This window comes from Homarus americanus, unplaced genomic scaffold (assembly GCF_018991925.1).
Source record: "Homarus americanus isolate GMGI-L3 unplaced genomic scaffold, GMGI_Hamer_2.0 scaffold20465, whole genome shotgun sequence".
In the NCBI taxonomy this organism is placed as follows: domain Eukaryota; kingdom Metazoa; phylum Arthropoda; class Malacostraca; order Decapoda; family Nephropidae; genus Homarus; species Homarus americanus.
Window position 1 is genome coordinate 9522426 of NW_024756914.1, and position 20416 is coordinate 9542841.

Below are 20416 nucleotides of genomic sequence, written 5' to 3' on the forward strand. Positions count from 1 at the left end.
TGTGCGTGTGTGCATGTGCATGTGTGTGTGTGTGTGTGTGTGTCACAACACCAAAATATCACAAACTCAACAGTCACTATACTGTATGAGGGCAACCGCTACTACCCATAATGCAGTAACCTTTCAGAGACGGGGACCAATCTCCAGTATCCCTCCATTCATCACAGAAAGGGAAACCTAATCTCTGACTGAAACCAACTCCCCAGACCAGCCAAAGGAACGACAGCTTGAGAGGGAGAGAAACCTGAAACACACCCTAAGTGACCGATTCATTTTCACAACCACTAGCCTGTGAAGGGTCTACATAGAGCTACTCTGTACAGGTGTTGTGTAATCAAAGTGGGGAGATTCTAATCCAACAAGAGTTAAACTCACTGGTTATATCACTCCTAATTCCACTATACTCATCCCCACCTAAGGCAGTGACATGAATCTATTCCTGTTTATTGATGTTAACTTGATGCATGTATTTTAGTGGTTAATGTGTTAATTTAGTTTGTTGGTAATGCTGTTTTATTTGTACTTTCAGATATGTTGTGAAAGGAATTGAATAAGGCTTGTTTAATTATCAGACAAGTTTAGTTTATCTCACATCAACCATTGGCTGGCCTATCTATTCATTAAGGACTCGGCTGTATTTTAGTGGTTGAATGAGGAACCAAAGGAGTCGACATTGGTTGAGAGGTCTGTGTCTCAAGTGTGTTTCTGCCTAGTTGCTCATGCTCGTGATGTCATAAAACAAAAGTAATGGCTCTTTTCTTATTAAACTTAAGACATGATTGGAACAATTACAGTACAGTATATGAATAATGTCCATCAAATACCCCAAAGTAATAATGAGAGAATAAATCAATAAAATTTTGGTAAGTAACCAAACACCATACAAAATAAATCCCCTTATATGCAGCATGTTGAGAATTTATGTCTGATCACATTCACAATTACCAACAATTGGGTTGACAAATCTAATGTATCCATTAACTTACCACACTGTCAGTGAGGCACACAAGCACTCATCTGCATAAGAAAGCCAAGAGCATCAGACCAACAAATGTTTTCCTTATGTCCCAACCAGGAGAAAGACTGGCATGAAACAAGCTTTAGCTTTATAAAAAATTAAAATAAAATAAGATAAAATACGATTCTATTCAAAACTTGCATCATTTTACCTTAATGATTCCCTGGAATAACCCAAAGCAACTTAACACTGTCCATGGTAAAGAAACAATACAGAGACTTTAAACTGGAAACAAGACATCTCTAAACAAGGTACTGTACCAAGGACAGTGCCAACAGCCATTCTGTACATTATCTCTAAACAAGGTACTGTACCAAGGACAGTGCCAACAGCCATTCTTTACATTAACTCTAAACAAGGTACTGTACCAAGGACAGTGCCAACAGCCATTCTTTACATTAACTCTAAACAAGGTACTGTACCAAGGACAGTGCCAACAGCCATTCTTTACATTATCTCTAAACAAGGTACTGTACCAAGGACAGTGCCAACAGCCATTCTTTACATTAACTCTAAACAAGGTACTGTACCAAGGACAGTGCCAACAGCCATTCTTTACATTAACTCTAAACAAGGTACTGTACCAAGGACAGTGCCAACAGCCATTCTTTACATTAACTCTAAACAAGGTACTGTACCAAGGACAGTGCCAACAGCCATTCTTTACATTATCTCTAAACAAGGTACTGTACCAAGGACAGTGCCAACAGCCATTCTTTACATTAACTCTAAACAAGGTACTGTACCAAGGACAGTGCCAACAGCCATTCTTTACATTAACTCTAAACAAGGTACTGTACCAAGGACAGTGCCAACAGCCATTCTTTACATTAACTCTAAACAAGGTACTGTACCAAGGACAGTGCCAACAGCCATTCTTTACATTATCTCTAAACAAGGTACTGTACCAAGGACAGTGCCAACAGCCATTCTTTACATTAACTCTAAACAAGGTACTGTACCAAGGACAGTGCCAACAGCCATTCTTTACATTATCTCTAAACAAGGTACTGTACCAAGGACAGTGCCAACAGCCATTCTTTACATTATCTCTAAACAAGGTACTGTACCAAGGACAGTGCCAACAGCCATTCTTTACATTATCTCTAAACAAGGTACTGTACCAAGGACAGTGCCAACAGCCATTCTTTACATTATCTCTAAACAAGGTACTGTACCAAGGACAGTGCCAACAGCCATTCTTTACATTATCTCTAAACAAGGTACTGTACCAAGGACAGTGCCAACAGCCATTCTTTACATTAAAGGTACTACCAACAGTGCCAACAGCCATTCTTTAATTCTAAACAAGGTACTGTACCAAGGACAGTGCCAACAGCCATTCTTTACATTATTCTAAACAAGGTACTGTACCAAGGACAGTGCCAACAGCCATTCTTTTATCAAACAAGGTACCATGCCAACAGCCATTCTTTACATTAACTCTAAACAAGGTACTGTACCAAGGACAGTGCTAACAGCCATTCTTACATTATCTCTAAACAAGGTACTGTACCAAGGACAGTGCTAACAGCCATTCTTTACATTATCTCTAAACAAGGTACTGTACCAAGGACAGTGCCAACAGCCATTCTTTACATTAACTCTAAACAAGGTACTGTACCAAGGACAGTGCCAACAGCCATTCTTTACATTAACTCTAAACAAGGTACTGTACCAAGGACAGTGCCAACAGCCATTCTTTACATTAACTCTAAACAAGGTACTGTACCAAGGACAGTGCCAACAGCCATTCTTTACATTAACTCTAAACAAGGTACTGTACCAAGGACAGTGCCAACAGCCATTCTTTACATTATCTCTAAACAAGGTACTGTACCAAGGACAGTGCCAACAGCCATTCTTTACATTATCTCTAAACAAGGTACTGTACCAAGGACAGTGCTAACAGCCATTCTTTACATTATCTCTAAACAAGGTACTGTACCAAGGACAGTGCTAACAGCCATTCTTTACATTAACTCTAAACAAGGTGCTGTACCAAGGACAGTGCCAACAGCCATTCTTTGCATTAACTGAAGTTGCCCACCAAACACCACCTCAAATGCTAAGGACAGTAGTAGTCATCCTATCATATCAGGAATCAGTTGATTATTCCCTTATGACAACAATAACCTAACGGCCTTATGAGACTTTTCACAAATGAAAATATAGATGTATAAACCATCTCCTACAGTGCCTGACTTTTGAATATGAAATATTTCATTCACCAGGTCCAAAAGTTTACCAGACTAAGACTGTCCTTTACGTGGTGACAAGGGTCCTCCATCATTCTCCAATGTGAACCTAACAAAATTGCTTTAACTGCCCAAAGATCCTGGGCAAAATATCTCATGAAGAGGAAGAGATGATCACCCACCTGAGTATCTTGTCTGTAAATTGTTTGTATCTTGTTTTGTTTTCTTTTATGTTATGGCCAGGTTTAAGGTGATTAAGACTGATATAGTCTTACCAATCACCTTCAACCTGGCCATAACATAAAAGAAAACAAAACAATAGAATTAAGTTTACAGGCAAGAATATATAATACAAGATACAAAAGGAGCTAGAGAAGGTACACCTCTACATGACTCACATCATAGAAAATGGAAGCTAAACCTCACAGACAGAAGAAGTGGATTGGCAACAAATGGTATGTCTGCAAAACAGAGACTAGAAATCAAAACAAATTCCTTTTATGTTTGGAAATAAAGAATTCACTAAAGAAAATCTCAAAAATAGAAAAGGAAATCCAACTTTACCCCCCTAAAAAATTGAGAAACAAGGTAACAACTCCTAAACTATGAAAGCAATACAATTATTCAAAGTTATTTAAGTCGCATTAAAACATCTGGGCACAGCGTAACACACAGTCAACCAACACACTGCCAAATTACAGGTAAAATAAATTAAGTCCAAGGTGCCTTCCCAGACCCACACACAGGCCACACCACACTTTAATTTCACTTCACTGAAGAAGGAACATCCCCAAACTTGAGATACTTATCAAAACTATATAAATATTAGCACCACTAGACTATGCACTAGGTTCAACAACACAAAATGCAGTGATGATATTAACAGATGGTCCCCTATCATCACACCTGCTCCAACTGACAAGGTTGTACACAAAAAATATCTGATACAGATTATGGTAAAATGCACTAAAGCCTTAAGTTGACTAAGAGGCCAATATTTGTTCAAGGAGACTAGAGTTGTCTTTACCATGGCAGCAGCAGCTAGGAAGTGGGGTCATTGTGTGGTGTTAGTTTGTAGTTGTATTGAGATCAAATGATCATGAAAGTAGTGTGTAATGTAGCTCCAACACTGCCCCCCACCCTTTACTGCTTAAGGTCTTGAGGTGCTTACAGGGATGAAGAATAATTTTCAGATTATTACCCCAGCCATCACCAGGTCAGGGCCACAAGTCATTCTACACAAGAGTAGGTGATAACAGTTTTAATTAATTCCAACATTGACCGAGTTAAAGCAGTTCACAAGGTAATAAACATCCCACAATGGACAGGACAGGACAGGACAGGACAGGACAGGACAGGACAGGACAGGACAGGACAGGACAGGACAGGACAGTACTGTACTGTACTGTACTGTACTGTACTGTACTGTACTGTACTGTACTGTACTGTACTGTACTGTACTCCTGCATGGACTAATAGTCAACAACCTTAGCCCTGCAGACGTATCTTAAAAACTGCATAAACATGAACAGTCACATTTCAAGAGAAGAAATGTTTTAACCCAATTACAATAATTCAGGAAAATAGTGAATACTATACAACCTTATTAATCCCCTTTGTAGTGTGTTAGCTGGGATAATGGGCCTTGAAGAGTCCACAGCAGATAAGATACACCAAGAAACCCTGAGGGGCTCCTATACAGTACCGTACAGTACATCATAATGCACAACACAAGACTATGCTGAGAGGTACTATTACAGGGAGACACTGTACTTCCTAGACCAGATACTGTACTGCACTCAATACTATACAGCCTCCAAAACACAGGTCAAATCATATACAGTATGACTAATATTAAGTGTCAGAATTAGATAATAACCTTCAAGTAAATCTCACATATATAAAGAGCATGTCGGTCACACATACCATCATGTTGATAAACTTGATCAAAACTCAAATGTATCCCTCTTGTAGTATGAGGAAAACACACCTATTAATAATATGAGCACTAGGACCTGCATGACAAGTGCTAAAAAGAAAAGAGAGGAAGCATTCGGCTTCAAACGAGAATAAAGACAAGCACGAGGCATCTGTTCAGGGGCTGAGTTGTAAAATGACGCTTTATAACCAAATATATTGAGGATTGCCCAGTAGAGCTTCCATTATAACAGTAAGGTTTTCCGCCCTTCAAACCTAAGTGACAGCTACTGTCACCTGTACAACTCTTCCGGAACACTGGGTACAATGTCTCACACTTGGTTGACTTGAGTTGCCCAAAAAGGCATCAGGTAAAAGACAGATGGACAGTGAATGAATAAAACAGACAGACAGGCACACAGATTGTAAGATTTATGATAAGAAAGACTGTTACCAATGGCTACATCACACCTCTCAGTCCCAAACACCCTTATCATTTCCCTCAACATTCTATCCATAATTATGTTGAACGACCACAAGATGTCACACATTCCCGCTCACACCTCAAGTCTCTCAACTCTGCTTTCTATATTGTACTGTTCTCATACCAGATCCGTTGCCTGCACAAACCAGGATGGCAACCCACCCTGCCCCTTAAAAGCATGTGATTAAATTTATAAATTTTCTAACAATTCCCATTAATCTGACATCTATGCTATTAAGTATGAGGAAATACTAAAGAACTCATAAATAGATATCTGCATTTTTTTTATTTCCTTTGCTATTGTCTGCAAATATATAAAAAATAGAACAAGTTTTTTTTTTTTAGAATATACTGTACTCCAATTTTTCTAAACATTTCCAGACCTCACATAGAATGCGTACACCTGCACTGCTCACCTACATGAATTATTTCTACCCCGCCCCTTTTCTATCAAGCTTGGAGTCTGCATACAGTCCAGTACCTTATTACCCTTATAGAATATCTTCATTATGTCAGGCATCTTTTCCTTCTCACCAACTCCTCATGTGCCTCTCACCCACCCCATTACTGTACACCATACAGGTACTGTACTATATAATCCACACTATTTCCAATATTTTACGATGTCTTTATCAACAAATATATCAGCGGTCACTATGTTATTTATTCAACTCAAACCTCTTCTGCCACCGTTCTGTTCCTCCTTTATCCAAATTCAGGTATTTTTCTTAAACCTATTAATTACAACCCTACTATACACTACCCCAGGTACACCCTAGGCTCTTCTCCTTTATTGTTTTCCACGTCTATCTACACACTGGTATTAGTAGGGCCTTCCTCCCCTCATAAGGTCATTTCTATGTTGTTTTTTTGTTTTTGTTTTCCCCTTTCCATTTTCCACAGTTTCTGTCTAAATATTATGTACTATAGGAAGAGAGAAAAGGTGGTGTGGAGGGAAAGATTTTTCTCGGGAGATGGGAGAAGTGTTGTGGGGTGTGGAAAGAAACTGTTGTCAAGTCAGAAAAAAATAATATGTCAAGTGAAGTGATGGAAAGAGTCAAATGCAAGAGAATCAAATCATCTTACTCAATGAACTACCAATAATTATGACTTTGTTTATCTAAGGTGTTGTGAGTGACCTGCATAGTCGAGTGGGGTGGCGTGACGAATTGGCCTGTCATTGAGGTGGTCGACAGTGGGCCAGGTCAGGTGAAATAATTCTCTGGATGTATTTATAAGGGTTCCAGTCCCATACTATAGATATACACAGATCTATATACTGTATCACGGTTCTCAAGATATATCGACGGTCTACTGTGTCTTACTTCATTCTTTTATATTTTGAGTAACAAGATTAGAGAAGTCCTTCATGTTCTTATTGTTGTAACACTAACACAGCTACAACAATTACTAGTACTGTACTACAATCATTATTAACTATACTATAACTACTTTCCTTTAAATTTTTTCATTGTAACAAACAGATATGACATGGCAACAACAGGTTCATCCCAGCTGGTATTATTACAAACTCAATGGTGTAAAACTTTTACCTTTACTTTATATAAATAAATTTATTTATCATACAAAAAATAACATTAATGCTGCAGGACCAAGGTAATAAAGTTGCCACGTATAAACGGCATAACTTGATAAAAAAAATTCCAAGTGGAATCTACACACGTACGTACGAGCAGAGGCCGAGGGTCCCAAGGTACAGTACCAATGTAACCACAAACCTCATTCAGTGATCTAGTTTATTCCAGCGTTTTATTAATGTTACCATACCAATACTTTTAAGCCACTTATACCTGTTCCACCCCATTAGTTGGCGACACTTCACAAGTATATAACTGGGGAGGCATAACACAGGTGAAGTAATAAATATATGCTGAAATCTTTCTTTCAGTAAATATTTAAATATTTTTGGACAATATAATGTTACTTTATTAAGAGATAAATAAATACTGTTCCTTTACTAAACTTGGGCTAACTTATTAACACTGACCTCTGAGCCAATCTGGTACAGTTTCCTCGTCGATCATGCCGCCTTCTTCTAGGTTGTCCAGGTCAATGCTGCTCATGGTGATCAACTTATGGAACGGGATGTATGAGCAGCCAACCTCCACTTCCCAGTAGTCTTTGAATTCTTTACCCTTCACACCCTTGCCTGGAGCCCATGCCAGAGTGATGGCCTTGTTCTACAGAAAATAAAAACACATTCATCAAGTACGGGGAGTTACATGGTGGCAGTACACAGCAGCAATTACCTCACTCTTGACCTTCTGCCTCCAGAGACTTGGGGAGCTAACACTGCCATTCCCAGGGGTGGATCCAGAGGAGTTCCTGGGGGTCCAGAACCCCTTTTTTTTCATCAGAAATTACAATACTTTTTCTTTAATGCATTATTGTACTCAGGCGTTTTTGTATAGTAAAAAGTAATTACTATTGATGTCAGAATATCTGCTAATATCAAGTGCACATGGCTTCAAAATGCTGTGTGCTTGCCAATGTTCCCCGACCCACACTTCTTGGACCCCCACTTTTGATATTTCAGGATCTGCCCCTGACTCCAAGTGTTTTGTTTTTTTAACTTGTATTTATGAGGTGTCTTGGCTCTTGGCTTGTTTTGATCAATGATTATTGCTGTAATAACACTGCCAGGCAGCTCTGCTGTAATGCCACCTGTGTTTTGAGATTAGCAAACTTACAACTACTGTACAAGATACACATGAGAGCTGGAGACAAATCTCTGGTTTAACATGAAAAAGAGATCAACCTACAGGAAGAATTAGACAAGGTAAGCCAATGGTTCATGGAACTTAAAATTACACTGCCTTTTCATCAAAATAGTGGAGGCTTTACAAATATACAAAAATTTACTGCAAATGGCTCAAACAATAACTTACATATACTCCTCCTGTTACCACAAGCAGTAATGAGTAGGATGACCTATAAACAAACATTATGTTAGGCTGTAAGTCATGTCATGTTTATTGGGCGTGCCTGCCTGTATACAGTGTGTAGAGTTGGTGGAGATGGAGAGACACAGAGAAGGGTGGTGTGTTGGGTGGTAGTAAGGGGAGCTTGTTTGCGTATAAATGCAAACCGTGGCTACATTGTAGCTATCCCCATCGTAGAGTCAACACCTAACTCGTGTCTCTTGAGACCTTCAACAAGAAAGTTTAAACTGTACTTAAGTTTACACAGGTAGACTGTGTCCATTGCATCAGTTAACATAGAAATATGGCAAATTAAATACTCATTATAAGTGTTAAGATTAGACTAATTACATAGCTATGATTGTTATGTGAATATATATTGGATTAAATATTTATGTATGATTACCTATATATGATATATTTGAAATACTAAGAATGAATTGTATTCAACAAGTTTGACCAAATTATAACGTTTGAGTTCAATGTGAAGTCTGATTAACCTTTAAGGGCTCAGAAGGCGTTTATACCTCCCAATATCACTACCCCACTGCATATTAGTTTTTTTGTTGCTAAGATGTATGGTAGGGTGCCCAGACAGATGCTGTTCTGGCAGTGTGCGAGTTACTGTAGTCATTAATTGCTGGGTGGGCCAACAATGACTTACTCTAGAGCAGCGGTTCCCAACCTCAGGTCACAACCCAAATCATGGTCGCGGGGTGTCCTCAGTAGGGTCATCAGGGGCCCTCAGACAATTTTAAAAACATAGTACTTATCATAGTCATAAACAAATTTTTGCTTAACATTCAAGCTCCATAATATATTATATGCCTGAGGCACAACACCGTACTGTTGGGAAATTTAGGGTCGCAGCCAAAAAAGGTTGGGAACCACTGCTCTAGAGCTACACTAAAACAATAACCTAGAATAATGGGAACTTTACCCTTGTCAAAATAAAGCTAATTCTCAATTATGATAAACTGCAGACAACACATTATTTATTGTACACTTGTTGGAATTTTATCATCTGTTTCTGCATACTCAGGCCCCTCGGTTAACGAACTCAATCCGTTCCAGAAGGTCGTTCGTTAACCGAAACCATTGTTTCAATGGGTTTTTGGGTAATTGGTTCCAGCTCACCGAAAATTTCCTAAATTCAACAAAAATGGTAGAAAAGTTCACTTACTTTGAGGTGTGTGTGTAGAAGGCTCCTGGATGATGATGATGATGATGGGATTTAGAATGGGGGTGGAGGAGAAGGAAAAAGAGAAGGCATTGGGGTGGAAGAGAAGCCACCCCATGGCGCCATTTCACCCATAAAATTTTAGCTCTCTTGGTGTAATTCAAGATTATTTTCTTTAAATCAACACTGCACTGCATTATATATTGTCAATATGTAAAATATATTTCAAAATGACCAATAATTTGCTTGGAAACACAGAGAAAAAGCGTTTAGTTGAAGAGTCTCAAGCAAGATGTTACCTCCAGTGAAAACAGAGAGAGACTAACGCCTGTTTGCTGTGTTAAGAGGCTGGATGCAGCGCATTAAACTAGTCACTTTACCTTCAATTATGTTCAATAATTGTTAAAATGACTAAAAAATTTAATATTAAACTTTTAAAATTATATATATATATATATATATATATATATATATATATATATATATATATATATATATATATATATATATATATATATATATATATATATATATATATATATATATATATATATATATATATATATATATATATATATATATATATATATATATATATATATATATATATTTGTAATATGTATATGTATGTATATATATGTATATATATGTATGTATATATATGTATGTGTATATATATATATATATATATATATATATATATATATATATATATATATATATATATATATATATATATGTATATATATATATGTATATATATGTATATATATGTATATATGTATATATATGTATATATATATATATATATCTATATATATATATCTGTATATATATATATATGTATATGTATATGTATATGTGTATGTGTATGTGTATATACATATACATATACATACACATACATACACATACACATATACATATACATATACAGTGAGGTATGCTATAACGAATCTAATTGGTTCTAGAACCTTGTTCGTTATAGCATTCGTTCGTTATAGGATTAATCCGTTCCAGGCCCCCAAATACAACCACTTAACACTGAAAAATATAATATAAAATTGTAAAAATTGTAAAAAAGTGCATAAATATGCATCTAAACCCCTGAAATAACCAATATCATTAATACTTGTAATAAAAAAACAATAAATTAGTAAAAAAACAAAAAAAATAAATAAATTTTTTTTTTTTTTAAATAATGTTCGTTGTAGGAGTTTCGTTCGTTATAGCATTCTCAATTTTATAGGTAAAACCGTTCGTTATAGGAATATTCGCAGTAGGATCCGTTCGTTATAGCATACCCCACTGTACATATACATATACACACACTCTTACTCTTAAATAACTACTGTAATGATGTGATACAGGTGATTAATTTTTATCTTTTGTGCAAAATATATGAGGTTTATATTCAAAATATTCGCTGTCTTGCAAGGATTCCAGCAATGCAAATTATATTCTTCCAACTTTAGTCTGAGATATTATATAAGATAAAAACTGTAAGCCTAAAACCCTGGCTGGGCAGATGGGGGAGCAGGAGGTGAGGTGTACTTTGACGGTACAGTTGTACCCCATTTAACGCGGTCAATAAAACCCAGAGGGTACCGTGTTAAGTGAAAACCGCGTTAAGTGAACAACAGAACATATGGGATTAATTCCAATAGAAACCGGCCCGACCCCCAAACACCACTTTTTGAAGACACATAACTATGTTGTAGTAAAAATAACATCTTAATTTTATGATGGTACATGCACACAATTAATACTTAAGAGAAATAGAGAAATACAGTCGCCAAGTTAATGTCCATTCAAATAATGGACTCGACTCCCTCCCCCTCTTCTCACACTACACTGCTGGCTCTTCCCTCTCTGACAAATTTTTTGGGGAAAACCACTAAATTTTAATAAATAATACCTCAAACTAAAGTTAGGATAATACAATTGACATTGCTGAATTCCTTGTAAGACCAGGAATATTTTGAATATAAATGTCATATATTTTGCACAAAAGAGAACATATTTACTCAGAGTAAACATTTTATCTAAAATTTGTATGTCTAATGCAAAATCTATGATGTTTATATTCAAAATGATCATCATATTGTAAGAATTCCAGCAATGTAAATTATATTCTGGCCGGGTAATTTGTATGAATTTTATGAGCTAAAACAGGCAGTCAGGCAGGGTGGCGGGTGGGGCAAATCTAAAAATAGCATCTCGAGCCGGACACTCACCGCGTATATGTGGAAAAAACCCGCGTTAAGTGAAAGTTAGGCTCTGGAGAGGCACCGCGTATACGGTAAAACGCGATAAGTGAAACCGCGTTAGGCGGGGTAATACTATATTTATTTGTTTATTTATGTCGTTTAGTCGAGTTTTTGTTTTTTGCTCATAAAATTGAACAGAACTGACCGGGGAGAATATAATTTACATTGCTGGAATTCTTATAAGATAGTGATTAATTTGAATGTAAACATGCCATAGTTTGCACGAGACAAAAATTTTAGTACAGTCAACCCTCGCTTTACGCGGTCCCACATTCCGCGTTTCCACGTTTACGCGGTACCCTGCCAAAACAGGAATGCTCACATTCCGCGGTGCGTGTACCCCTTTACGCGGAGAGCGGCTGACGAGCCGCGCCATTTTTTGATCCAAACCTCCCGCCATCCGCCATGTTGTTTAAGCGGCGCGAGCAGGGTGCGCACAAGGTCGCCCAGTCATCAAAACATTACCGAGTTCTTCACCCGCCACCCACCACAGCCGGCCCAAGTCAGTGATAGTGATAATTATAGTGAGGATATGGACTTATATGGACTTTGAGGGGTTTGACAAAAGAGAGGCCCTGCAAGCCTCTGTGGTGAATAGTGATACAATTGATACAAGTGATACAGGTGAGGGCCAATAATCTGCCCTCTTACCAGACAACCCCATCCCGTGCATCGTTAACCATCTTTTCTACTAATGTAAGTGTTAAAAAACCTAATATTATTTATATTTCTCTTAATTATTAATTGTGTGTGCATACCATCATAAAGTTAAGATAATATTTTTACTACAACATAGTTGTGTGTCGTCAAAAAGTGGAGTTTGGGGGTCGGCCCGGTCTCTATTTCAATTAATCCCATATGTTATGTTGTTCACTTTACGCGTGTCTCACTTTCCGCGGTACCCTGTGGGTTGAATTTACCGCGTAAAGTGAGGGTTGACTGTAGTCATTTTGTACATTATTTTGTACATTTTGTACATTATATGTACAGTTCAGCTTTGCCCTTAGGACAGTGTGTGCATGTAAATGAGTGTCAATAAATTAATAAAGTTACATATATAGAGCCAGAAATAATAGTTGAAAAACTTTATGTAGACAGAGCGTGGATGGCTAAATTTTAGAATGACCAATAATTTTAATACTGCATAAAAAATGCACAAATATTAAAGTGCACAATTTTCTTGATATTTACTCCATTGGAAACGAATGTAAACATAGAAGAGATTACTGAATTGGCTGAGTACCCCCTAAGCTTATGAGACGATGTTCAAAACAAAACATGATTTTCGTGAGGATTTCGTTAATCGAATTTTTTTTCGTTAACCAAATTGAAGCTTCTTATGGAACATGGAAGGTAATTCGTTAACCTTAATTTCGTTAACCGAGGAACCACAGGTACAGTGTGAATGTTTAACAATAATTATCTCAAATCTGAAATACAATTGGTGATCTAATAAGGCAGAGCAGTCAGGTCCCTCATAACACCATCTGTGAGGAAACTACTGCACCACGTCAGGCCCCTCATAACACCATCTGTGAGGGAACTACTGCACCACGTCAGGTCCCTCATAACACCATCTGTGAGGGAACTACTACACCACGTCAGGCCCCTCATAACACCATCTGTGAGGGAACTACTGCACGTCAGGTCCCTCATAACACCATCTGTGGGGAACTACTGCACCAAATCCAGGTCCTCTTAACACCATCTGTGAGGAACTACTGCACCCGCGATCAGGTCCCTCATAGCACCATCTGTGAGGAACTACTGCACGTCAGGCCCCTCATAACACCATCTGTGAGGAACTACTACACCACGTCAGGCCCTCATAACACCATCTGTGAGAACTACTGCACCACGTCAGGTCCCTCATAACACCATCTGTGAGAACTACTGCACCACGTCCAGGTCCTCGTAACACCATCTGTGAGAGAACTACTGCACCCGTCAGGTCCCTCATAACACCATCTGTGAGAGAACTACTGCACCACGTCAGGTCCCTCATAACACCATCTATAGAGGGGAACTACTGCACCACGTCAAGGTCCCTCATAACACCATCTATGAGAACTTCTGCACCCACGTCGGTCCCCTCATAACACCATCTGTGGGGAACTACTGCACCAATCAGGTCCCTGTAACACCATCTGTGAGAGAACTACTACACCACGTCAGGTCCTCTGCCTTTACCATCTGAGGGAACTTCTGCCCTCAGGTCCTCATAACACTATCTGTGAGGGAACAACTGCGATCCGTCCCTCATAACACCATCTATGGGGAACTACTGCCTCCGTCGGTCCTCCATAACACCATCTGTGAGGGGAACTACTACACCACGTCAGGTCCCTCATAACACCATCTATGAGGAACTACTGCCTGCGATCAGGTCCTCATAACACCATCATGAGGAACTACTGCACCACGTCAGGTCCCTCGCAAACACCATCTGTGGGGGAACTACTGCACCCGTCAGGTCCCTCATAACACCATCTGTGAGGGAACTACTGCACCACGTCAGGTCCCTCATAACACCATCTGTGAGGGAACTACTACACCACGTCAGGTCCCTCATAACACCATCTATGAGGGAACTACTGCACCACGTCAGGTCCCTCATAACACCATCTGTGAGGGAACTACTGCACCACGTCAGGTCCCTCATAACACCATCTGTGAGGGAACTACTGCACCACGTCAGGTCCCTCATAACACCATCTGTGAGAGAATTGCTACACCACGTCAGGTCCCTCATAACACCATCTGTGAGGAAACTACTGCACCACGTCAGGTCCCTCATAACACCATCTGTGAGGGAATTACTACACCACATGGTCACTCCTAGCACCATCTGGGAGGGATTTACTACACTACATATTAGCTGTTCAACACCTACACTAATCTGTGTGTTCACTGTATGTTCCCTTACCTTTCTCTAATGAAGGGTTTTATTAAACCACCAATGTATGTAACAAGTCATTTATGTCCAATGTATTTTTTCAGCCTTCAGAACTTTTTCCACACACACACATGCACATGCACACGCACACACACACACACACACACAGAGGCCTATGACAGCAGGGACACCTTTCTCCTGTATAATATGCCAAGTGGACAAGCTTGGTGGGGAGGGAGGAGTGATTGGTATACCTAAAATGGGTCAATAAATTGCATTGACTTTCATGTTAAAAGAGATTCCTTGCTTTAGGGCATGACAAGGAAAGATGTCTTCAACTACAATATCATTAATATTAATAATAATTATAATCTTTAATTTTCACTCACACCATACCTCTTAATACCATCATGTAGGAATACTAGACAGGTGGTGTACTGTCATCAATTCTTTGCACACAGCAGCAACTGACAAATGGGTTACCTCATCCACCTGAAACCACGCTAGTCAATTGAAAGTTATTCCACTATCAGCAAACACATCTGAGTTTGTAAGGGAGAGTGTACCTGGTGGGACCCTTGGCCAGGAATCACACTCAGGACCCTTTGCTTGCCAGAGTAAACTTAAACAACAAATATTTAACGGTTTAAAACTTACGTGCATCTTGTGGTTCTTTAACTTGGAGAGTGCCCGAGCAGCATCTTGACGTCTATTCATACATATGAAAGCACATCCACGGGGAGGTATCAAGTCTATGGACACTATGTCTCCGTACTCCCCAAAGGTGTCTGAGAGTTCTTCCTGATGCACAAGCTGTGGGGGTAAAGAGGGTACAGTACATGACTATATTTCTAACATTCTAAACTGCTTATGTCTTTCTCTTTAATTTCTTATGGCTTTTTTTCCTTGCTTCCTACTTGTAATTCTCACTCTTTTGACATGGGTTTATTTTTTTTTTCACTCAAGAGTACAAGTGTATATTCAGATTATCAATTAGTGAAGGTCTGTTAACTGATGGCAGCCCATGTAAGAAACACACTAGTTTTCTGGTCATACTTATCTCAAACCATACAAATGAGAGTAGCTAAATTTCAGAGATCATTTCTTCTCGTCGTATCTTTAATGATGTGCGTTAGGAACTTTTTTTTATAATCCTTTTAAATTTTACCATAAGTAACAAGTACCAATTCGAGTTACATCACAAGAAATGTCATGAGTCAGCTGATCGTCTTGGAATCAAATGTCAATTTAGAATGCAAACACTCAGACCTTTTCACTATTTGGCCATTAACTGCACCTGTGTTAAAAGTCAAATTATATTCAAATGCTAAATATAAAACAAAATGAGAGTAAGCACCTAACATATAGATAACATTATACTAACTCATTCATGTTACTCTACTCCTTAATTCATAGATGAGTATAAAGGTCTCATTAAATAAATCATTGACTTTCCCTGGTAAGAGCAACAAACTTTACATGCTGTAAGCTGACATGAATTAATCAATATAAAAATAAAAGAGTTCAAGTGGTTTATATCAGGTTTCCTACACTAATCTGTCTTGTTGTACAGTGACACACTCAGCGGTGATAATAATCTCAACACCTACAGTACGTGGTGACAGTGTCTAAAAATAAACATAAAAAGTCAACTAAATAAAGATAATATGGTTACTCCCCTCTTAACCTGTTCAATTTACTCAATAAAAACTTATACAGTTAAACCTCCTAATAACATTCTTCAGGTCATCTATGAGATGGAGGTTTCACATCTAACAGACCCTCAATATACAGTGGTCCCTCGGTTAACGAACGCCTCGGTTAACGAACGCCTCGGTTAACAAATTACCTTCCATAAGAATATTCAATTCGGTTAACGAAAAAAAAATTTGATTTACAAAATCCTTACGAAAATCACATTTTGTTTTGAACATCAGCTGATAAGCTGAGGAGGTACTCAGCCAATTCAGTGATCTCTTCTATGTTTACATTCAAATTAATCACTATCTTATAAGAATTCCAGCAATGCAAATTAAAGTCACCCCGGTCACTTCTATTAAATTTTATAAGCAAAAAACAAAAACTCAATCTAAAGGACATAAATTAACAATTAAATACTTCACACCACAGGCGCCAACTGTCAAACATGTCACTGTCCCCCCCCCCCCACCTTCCTGAGAAACAAACGTTTGGGGAAAAGCACTAGGCTTACAGGTTTAATAATAAATAATGTCTCAGACTAAAGTTAGGAGAATATAATTGGCATTGCTGGATTCCTTGCAAGACAGCGGATAATTTGAATATAAACGTCATATATTTTACACAAAAGATAAAATATTTGCTCCCCCTTATAAAACTCTTAAATTAGGTCTAAAATTTGTATGTCTAATGCAAATTCTAGCTTGTTTATATTCCAATTAATCACTATCTTATAAGAATTCCAGCAATGTAAATTATATTCTGGCCGGGTAATTTCTATTAATTTTATGAGCTAAAAACAAAAATCTCATGTAAATAAACAAATTATACTTCACCAGACACTATCTGTCAATCAAAATACACCTCACCTCCCGCTCCCCCCCCTCTTCCCTCCCTCTGTCCCCCCCTCCTCCCCCCCTCCCTACCCTGCTTCCCAGACAAAAGTTTCGTGTTTTGTTTTGGCTTTGAAGTGTTTATTTATATAATATCTCAAACTAAAGTTGGGAGAATATAATTTGCATCGCTGAAATCCTTACAAGACAGCGAATAATTTGAATATATACGTCATATATTTTGCACAAGAGATAAAATTAATCACCTGTATCACATTACAGTAGTGACTTAAGAGTTCTAGTGTATATGTACGATATATATAGTGATTTAAGGTCGATTTAGGGGAACTTTAGGAGTGTTTCTGACTTTATGCATTTTTGGCTTTACTTTGTATGTACATTTCTGTGAGCTGGAACCAATTACCCAATATCCCATTGAAACAATGGTTTCGGTTTACGAAATTTTCGGTTAACAAACGACCTTCTGGAACGAATTGGGTTCATTAACCGAGGGACCACTGTAATGGACTTTCTTCTCTATATACAGTAAAGCCCCCAATAACGACGGTTCTACTAAAGACAATTCATATTTAAGACCCTGGTTAATTTAGGACCAAATTCAATTTACGCCATTATTTTCTTCATACAGGTTGACAACCCTTTATCCGAAATTCCGAAAAGCTCTGAAAATCGAAAGTTTTTTGTGGAGCAATTTTTTTTTTTTTTTACAGGGATTAGCCCACCCAGGCATAGATCACTGACCCACATCGGGGCCTGGGGGACGAAAATGTAATAGTAATACTAATTATAATAATAATAATTATAATAATACCTGTAATTATTCATAGTATATAAAAATTTTAATTAAAAAATACACCAAAATAAAATAATAATGATAACAATAATACTGTATTAATAAAATAATAATAATAATAAAGAAATGCAAGAATGAAAAAAAGATGAAAAGTGAGTAACATGACCTAGACCTATGAATTATTATTATTACCTGTATTATTATTATTATTTTTATAATTATTATTATATTTTAGCCCCTCAGGCCCCAATGTGGGTCAGTGACTTGTGCCCGGATGGGTTAATAAATAAATAAATAAATAAATAAATAAATAAATATAAAAAAAAAAAAAACCTAACCATTCTGAAAACCGAAAAATTCGAAATCGAAATGCCTCTGGTCCCAAGGATTTCGGATAGTGTCAGCATATTTACAACAGAAATTAGAAAAATAAATTTATATTTTCATATAAAATAATAACTAAGAGATCGGTATATGTATTATCCCCAAAAACCGCATACACCGCCGGATGCTGCGGCTTATTAGTGGTGATGCCAGTATCACTAGTATAAACAATCGCAGCTGGCGGGCCCTTTGTTTTCACACATCTGAACAGGAAAAGGAGAAAAACATTCTCAGGCTTCTTACAGCATTTTTTGCATCCCTATTCAACATGAGCAAGAGAGCAAGTGATGGTAGTGTTGGTTCAAAAGCTTAAAGAAAGTGAATAAGCTTAGCCGAGAAACTAGATGTGTTAAAACGATATGAAAAAGGTGAGAGGTCTGTGGATATTATATGGAGCAAGCAATGAACATTTTCTGAAGTGTGTATTAGCCCCTTAGTTCTTATATAAATGTCAGGGCAGTACATTGGGTTTATATAATCATATCACCCCCTGTAACTTTCCACTGGCTATGAGGTGACATGGTCATATCACCTGATGGGTAAGTTCCTTGAGGCACGGCCCTAAGACTGTTAAGGTCAGCATTTAAAACCCAGTTGCCTGCGGATTGTCACTGAACACCTCACACCAACCGGACGTATTTAGAAGAGCTCTTTAATAGAGCCTCCGTCCTCCTCTTATCACTCAAAGCTATAGTGATTAAGTTACGGTGAGATACACTTAGAACTGTATATGAGATAGTTCCTCAATAAATAGATAACAGACAATTGGGTTTGGCTACTAAAACCCTATATAATTTTACATGTTCCATCCTCATTAACCCAGAAGGAATCAATGGTTAAAGGGCCAGTTCATAAGGTGGCAGCAAAGTGGTAACGGATAACAACATTCCGGTCTATATACACATTCCAAATAACAAGTCATAAGTGTTTTACGAAAACAGAAAAACAAAAAACAGTGACGTGTTTTACTCTTCCAAAGTGTATTATAATATCCCGTAGTGAGACATTATACGTCGAGTGATTTTTATTTTGTCATCCAACGAGATGTACAAAAAAAATTTCAATAACCAATTATGAGTTACTGATGACATTCTATCTTGTGGAAAGTTGGCAACACCCATCTGGCAACAAGGTATGACGGTGAGGAATATTCGAGGTCAACATTCAGCATCCTGTGCGCGGACCACCAGTGACAGCACAAGGATCTTACAGTGTTGCCACATACCAACGAGCTTCTGCAACACGTGGACCTTACACCATTTAGACATCACAAGTTGTTTACACAGTGTGTTTTGGCTCTTTGTGACTGCAGATTGTTTACTCCCCGTGTGTACCCAGCAAGTCCTATATCTACAGGGCTTCCAAAGGTTTGACACACAGAAGGACCTGCATCTCATCTGTGGTGGATGTATCCAGCAACCTCACAACCAGTGGTCAGCAATTTTGGTGGATAGGGACTACCTGGCGTTGAAGTGGACTCACCCGTCGCCATCTTGAAGCATCAATCAGTTGCTATGCAACGAAGATAAGCACCTGACTGCGCGGCGGCTCACCCCGACCTTGAGTCAGCTGTGACAAGTGGGAGGGACGACTCCAGCGACTCACACTGACGTTGCTAGGTATTTTTAGGAACATTATAAATAAACCCACAGTAATATCATCAACGACATAACTCCACATGGATAGTCATCGTGTAGGGTATGTTCTACAATAATAAATGTCTTACTTCCTTTTGATATGAATATATATACACTGGAGATACTGATGTAATTAAGGTCCAGC

General features: G+C 38.0%; 1 protein-coding gene across 1 annotated transcript in view; it reads right to left on the reverse strand.

Annotated features, from left to right (window-relative positions):
• The window catches only part of LOC121857293 (SR-related and CTD-associated factor 4-like), a 70879-nt gene that overhangs the window by 4551 nt on the left and 45912 nt on the right, over positions 1–20416 (reverse strand). The window contains 2 exon segments of the mRNA XM_042353282.1: positions 7626–7818; positions 15563–15718. Of these exon segments, the coding sequence (XP_042209216.1) occupies positions 7626–7818; positions 15563–15718 (349 nt within the window).